The sequence below is a fragment of the Mandrillus leucophaeus genome, unplaced genomic scaffold, assembly GCF_000951045.1.
Source record: "Mandrillus leucophaeus isolate KB7577 unplaced genomic scaffold, Mleu.le_1.0 Scaffold197, whole genome shotgun sequence".
Taxonomy (NCBI): Eukaryota; Metazoa; Chordata; class Mammalia; order Primates; family Cercopithecidae; genus Mandrillus; species Mandrillus leucophaeus.
Window position 1 is genome coordinate 2,877,017 of NW_012101998.1, and position 6,444 is coordinate 2,883,460.

General features: G+C 37.4%; 1 protein-coding gene across 1 annotated transcript in view; it reads right to left on the reverse strand.

Moving 5' to 3' along the window:
* The window catches only part of MYO9A (myosin IXA), a 253,788-nt gene that overhangs the window by 59,378 nt on the left and 187,966 nt on the right, over positions 1-6,444 (reverse strand). The window contains exons 29-31 of the mRNA XM_011978611.1: positions 3,693-3,916; positions 3,080-3,196; positions 1,440-1,631 (exon numbers count right to left, since the gene is read on the reverse strand). Coding sequence (XP_011834001.1) covers positions 1,440-1,631; positions 3,080-3,196; positions 3,693-3,916 — 533 coding nt within the window. The remainder of the gene's footprint in view (positions 1-1,439; positions 1,632-3,079; positions 3,197-3,692; positions 3,917-6,444) is intronic.

A 6,444-nucleotide genomic window follows, 5' to 3' on the forward strand; every position in this document is an offset into this window, starting at 1 on the left:
CTGAGACAGAGTCTCGCCTTGTCACCCAGGCTGAAGTCCAGTGACACGATCGTGGCTCACTGCAACCTCCACCTCCCGGGTTCAAGCGACTCTTCTGCCTCAGCCTCCCGAGTAGCTGGAACCACAGGTGTCTGCCACCACGCTTGGCTAATTTTTGTAGTTTTCAGTAGAGACGGGGTTTTACCATGTTGGCCAGGCTGATCTTGAACTCCCGACCTCGTGATCCACCCGTCTAGGCCTCCCAAAGCGCTGGGATTACAGGCGTGAGCCACTGTGCCCAGCCAGTACAGAACAATCTAAACCCAACCTTTTAACTTAAAAACAAAGGCAGTATAAGCCTAATAAGACTCTTCTTCAGTATAAAATAAATACCTTAACCTAGATCTGGAACTGAAGAACTTTCCAGAACTTTTTTATATCTGACAACTTCAAAAATGGGATTGAAGAGGTTTTGGAAATCTAAATACATATAAGGTAGAATAACTAAAAATAAAATGGAATATAATACAAAATATTGATGGTATTCTTGATGCGAACAGGTATCTAATTATTTCATCTGGGGTACTGAAAAGAAACACATTGATAACTTTGTCTAAGCCTGATGTCTCTTCTGTAATATGGATTTTATAAAAATTATTTAATAAGGCTGAAGCAAGAATTAAATAAAATATACAACACCGAGTACAATTCTCAGGCTATAATAGGCACTCAAAATAAAAAGGTTATTATTATTATATAGACTTCCCAAAACACATATTTTCCTAAAACTTAATTCAAGAATAAATATAATTTGTAGGTTTTTATAAAGAGGCCACTGGGTAATACAATGAATCACATCTTTAACTATAATTTTTCAAAAGTAAATTCAGATACTGATCTTTTTTTTTTTTTTTTTTTTTTTGAGACAGAGTCTCGCTTTGCCACCCAGGGTGGAGTGCAGTGGCGTGACCTTGGCTAACTACAACCTCTGCCTCCTGGGTTCAAGTGATTCTCCTGCTTCAGCCTCCTGAGTAGTTGAAATTACAGGCGCCTGCCATCATGCCCAGCTAATTTTTGTGTATTTACTAGAGACGAGTTTTTGCCATGTTGGCCAGGCTGGTCTCGAGCTCCTAACTTCAAGTTATCTGCCCACCAAGGCCTCCCAAAGTGCTAGGATTACAGGCACGAGCCAGCGCCCCACCTCGATCCCTATTAAAGCTAAGAGTATAATCTTGAGGGCAGAACACTCTATTTTAACTCAGTGAACAATGTATTGATTGCAGATGGTTTAGAAAATATGGTCTGATAAATTGTAAGACAGAATTAAGTTTGGAGGATCTAAAGTGGCGCTAAGTTGACATGTTCCCTGTAATGTTTTTCTCAAATACAAGATGTCCCAAATGCTCTTAAAAAGAACTCATAATTAAATCCTTTTAGTGATCAAAATATATCACATTTACCTTTGTAGCCGTGTAATCTGAAGTCTTGAATTCATTCATATATTCATCTAAAAACACTTTAAAAGTGTTGACCCAAACTCTCACTGGAGATTCACCCAGTGAATCCCGCTGCTCCAGCCTCATTGTCTTTTCCAGAATCTGTTCAAATAGTGCATAGAGGTCTTTATACCGTATGCTTTTCCCATCATCCATCTATAAGCAATAAGAAAAGAAACGTATGGTTTTATAAAGAAACTCTTTAAATATAGAGGAACGGTTACACTTGTAATGGGGTAATATTTAGAATAAAGATGAGGATCCTGATACAATTTCTAATGAGCATGCCCATGAGATCCTGTGGCATTTGTAAACTCCCATTCTAGTATGGGATGAATGCAGAATAAAACATGTTAAATTTTAGTAAAAAACCGAACTGTAATAATTTCAGGAAGTCTCGAGAATTTCTCTTCTAAATGTGACTTTTTAATTTTATGTAGCTATAAAGCTTATTTGCATCCCTCTTAATTACTTACCTCCCCAGAAATGAACCTTGTTTAGATGGTTCTACTCTAAAATTGAAAGAATGAATACTTGAATTGTTGCCTAAGGATATATTAAGTAACCAATTTATTTTTCCAAAGAAGAGTGACATGCCCAGAGTAACATCATATTATTTGCAAGAAACTGAAATAGAACTTCTTTTATTTAAATAAGATCTGGAATTTTTTTTTTTTTTGAGACAGAGTCTTGCTCTGTCACCCAGGTTGGAGTCCAGTGGCATGATCTTGGCTCACTGTAACCTCCACCTCAAGCCATTGAATAGATTCAATCCATTCTCCTGCCTCAGCCTCCCCAGTAGCTGGGATTACAGGTGTACACCACCATACCCAGCTAATTTTTGTATTTTCAGTAGAGACGGGGTTTCACCATATTGCCCAGGCTGGTCTCGAACTCCTGACCTCATGATCCACCCGCCTCAGCCACCCAAAGTGCTGGGATTACAGGCTTGAGCCACTGTGCCCAGCCAAGTAGAGTATAAATTTAGAAGTTTTCCTGATTTTTCTCTTCACAGTGAATTAATATATTGAACAATGAAAAGCCAATAAAATATGAATTATTTTACAGAATATGATAATTCGTAAACACGAATGCTTCTCTAGACCAAAGCATTAATTGCATACACCAAAAATAAATGTTCTAAAACATGACCAATATCATGTGAAAGTATAAGGTAAATCTCAAAGTGATATAAACTGATAAGTAGAAATCACTGACCATAAACTAACTGCCCTAATTCCATTAAAAGAAAACATATAATGCATTCCTCACACAGGAAAATTAGACATTATAGCCTAGCAATACAGCTAAAAGGATTATGAAAGGTCACAGGGAAAAACAGAATCATACCCAGGACATCTGAAGTCAGTACCTTAAAAGACGAAAAAAAAACAGCTGTAAGGTGGGAAAAAGCTACTCAAGGAAATTCAAGCAAGCTGTTAATCTGAAACCATTCAGTACGTTTTTCCTTGTCTATCCCTAAAACAAAAACAAGGAACTGGAGAAATCTCTTGTGAATCATGGCTTTTGTATTATCTTCTACAGCACTGTCAAATTTTTCATATGCTGAACTACTAAATATCTCCTAACATAGCCCAACTCACCGCCAATGCAGATGAATAAAAGCTGAAGATATTCTGCCGAAATTCCTTCAGGGCTTTTTTAAATACAACATCCACTAGTGTATCCTTCTTGCTGTCTTCATTATCTAGGTCATTCATCTGGGAACCACAAAACCAGTTTTGGTACACAATCAACTAATTGAAAAGAAGTAAATACAACAGTAGCCATGTATTGTCTCTTCCACAATGACTGTCCTCAAAGTGCAAGTCACAGGCTATTATAGGACTCAGGTAAAAGTATGACTAGATAGTCAAACTATAATTACTACTCCATGATTTCTACGGTCCCTTCTAACATTGTATGATGCTACAGTTCTGTTACAAGAAAACTCTCACGTGCAACAAGTTGCACCTTCCCATATGAACTGGGACAATTTTAGTAAAATTAAAGTCACTACTAAAGCCTACAACCTTAAATCCTGTCTACCCAGTCTGACTAATGCATATCCTATTATTTGTAGCTTTCTGGTAAAGAACAGACCATCTAAAGCATGGAAGCCTATGCAATTTTGATATCTAGAGGATATATCCTGATATACACAAGTATTTCATAGACAGAGCTGCTAAGGGGCCTAACTTGGCAAATAAAGTGTACCTTTTTCAGAAGAAATTCATCCATGCTTTTTAAATCACTGACACTTGCTATGATCTGGACAGAGTCATTTTGCCAATGCATAGAATCCAAAGCCACGTTGCTAATCTTCACACTTCGCTTGCGCTTAGCCTTTGGAGAAGGTTCTTTGTTCTCTTTGAACTCCTTCCGGCAACTGCCAGACAGTTCTGGGCTCAAAGGAGGTGTTGGGTGATATTGAGCTAATTCTACAATTCAAGATGGAAGACCCGAAAGGACACATTTAGTAAATATATTGATAATCTTCACATCCTTCTTTTTAAGGTTCCTTTAGTAAGTCACTGAAGGAAACATGCAAATATATGAAAAGCAAAGTAACATTAATGTTTGAAGTCAGGCACCTACGCAATAAATCCAGATGGCACATTTGTACAGAAAATGTATTTAAAAATTACCATTTTTCGAAGGGAAATGATATCCTATCTCCCAAGAAGCTGAGGTCTGATGTTAAAAACCTGGATAGAAATGCTTTGCAGGACACCAAGTTAGATCCCAAAGACCTCAGTCCCAAAGAAAAGAAGAGAATATACAACCATACTAGCATATTAAATACTCACTGTTAACAAAGTCATAGCTTTGCTACACGTTTGAAACAACATGTGTAGCTATATACAAGTCCAACAAACTAGTGGAGTTTGATAATTATTATTATTTCTTTACTACAGTCTAAAGTCCTGAATACTTCCGTGATAACATTTGGTGATTGCTGGCAACCTGTTAGGGAGTCAAGTAACTCAACTGGCTTACTTCTGCTTGGGTCTCTTCAGCATTTAGGATTTTCTTAAACATCCCCCACATAACTGTCAATTTATTTTCTCTACAATTTTTCTCTGCAAATGTTTACAACAGAGAAATTAGATTCCATGTAGCCCATTACAATTTAGAACTAGACCAGATTTGCCAAAGTCCTATCTGGAGCTTGATGAGAATGTTGGCCTCCTCTCATTTCACATGCTTGTCTTCCCAACGTGTATGCTCTTTACCTTCTGTCCAATGGTATATCCTGATTCCATCTAAACTAACTTTGACAATAAAGGAAAAAAGTAGCCTCCTACATGCTAAATACCACCTCAGGCAGGAATAGAGACAAACCCAATCTCAACTATGACATGAGAGTAAAGAATATAAAGATATAGGATATAACTATATTCAAACATATATCAACTGATTTTAATTCTGTTATACAGCTTAGATATATTAAGTATCTAATTATTTTATTTAGCAAAGTCAGTATCTTTCTTATTAATAAAATAAACATTTATTAAAGAAATTATCCATAATCCTATATTAGCATTAAAAACAAGGGCTACCTTAATACATTTTTTCCAAATACAAATAAAAAGCTATAATCCTAACTTTTATACATGTGTCATTATGAAGCAAACACACAACAAAGTTTGCTTATAATATGAATTTTCAATTAGAGTTTATACTTCTTTCTCAAGAATGAGCAGCAAAGAATATATAATTGTGGGAAATAAAAAACTTCAAATGATGACTGTCAACCAGATGAAATTGATCACCTTAGTCACTCAATAGCAGGGAATTCCCAGTTTCCCAAACCTGTAGTATTCATTTAACTTGTTATTGGTTTTATCCACATCCATTGTCAACTGGTAGAAGCAAAGCCGTAAGATACAAAAACAGGGGTCTAACTACCTTTCCACCATTTTTTCCTCTGGCATAGAGAGCTCAAGCCCATCCATCCCTCTGGGAAGCTTGATGATTTTTCCTCCTTGTTTCTCTATTTTATCCCAGATATGGGAAGATTTTGGTTTCTTATTTTAACTGGGTCTGTTCTATCCTGCCTTAGACTTTCTTCCGAGGACCTCTTTCTATTTTAGTCAATGCTGGTATTTCACCCACATTACCATATACCCACCTTGGATGTATATCCCTGTTGAAGATAGTTGGTATCTTTACATAGTAGCTAACAACTCTCAGGCATACCTGAGAAAAGGCTTGAGAAGAAGGGGTAATCTTCTAACATTAGGATAACATGGAGAATAAGTAATTTTCCCATTTAGAAAGGTCAGTTTTCTGAAAGATGAACTAACTGTTGAGTACTTCTCAAATGTGTTATGCTGCATGCCCAGAAAGTTAAAATAAGAGCTATGGGACTGGGCATGGTGGCTGATGGCTGTAATCCCAGCACTCTGAGAGGCTGAGGTGGGAGGACAGATTGAGCCCAGAAGTTAGAGATTACAGTGAGCTATGATCACACCACTCCAGCCTAAGCAACACAGTGAGACCTTGTCTCTAAAATTGAAAAATAAGAACTATTATAAAGTGCCAGGCATCTGCTAGATACTGAAATATAGCAAGTACTTAATATACAACACAGTGGTTAAGACTGTGGACTCTGGGGCAGGACTGCCTGGATTCAATTCTTAGCTCTTCCAGTTACCATCTGTACATTCATAAATAACTTTTCTTTTTTATTTATTTATTTATTTGAGACAGGGTCTCACTCTGTCTCCCAGGCTGAAGTGCAGTGGTGTGGTCACAGCTCACTGTAGCCTCAACTTCCCAGACTCAAGTGATCCTCCTACCTCAGCCTCCCAAGTAGCTGGGACTACAGGCACACGCCTCCATGCCTGGCTAAATTTTATATTTTTTGTAGAGATGGGGTTTCACTATGTGCTCAGGCTGGTGTTGAATTCCTGGACTCATGTGATCTGCCCACCTCAGTCTCCCAAAGTGCTGGGATTACAGG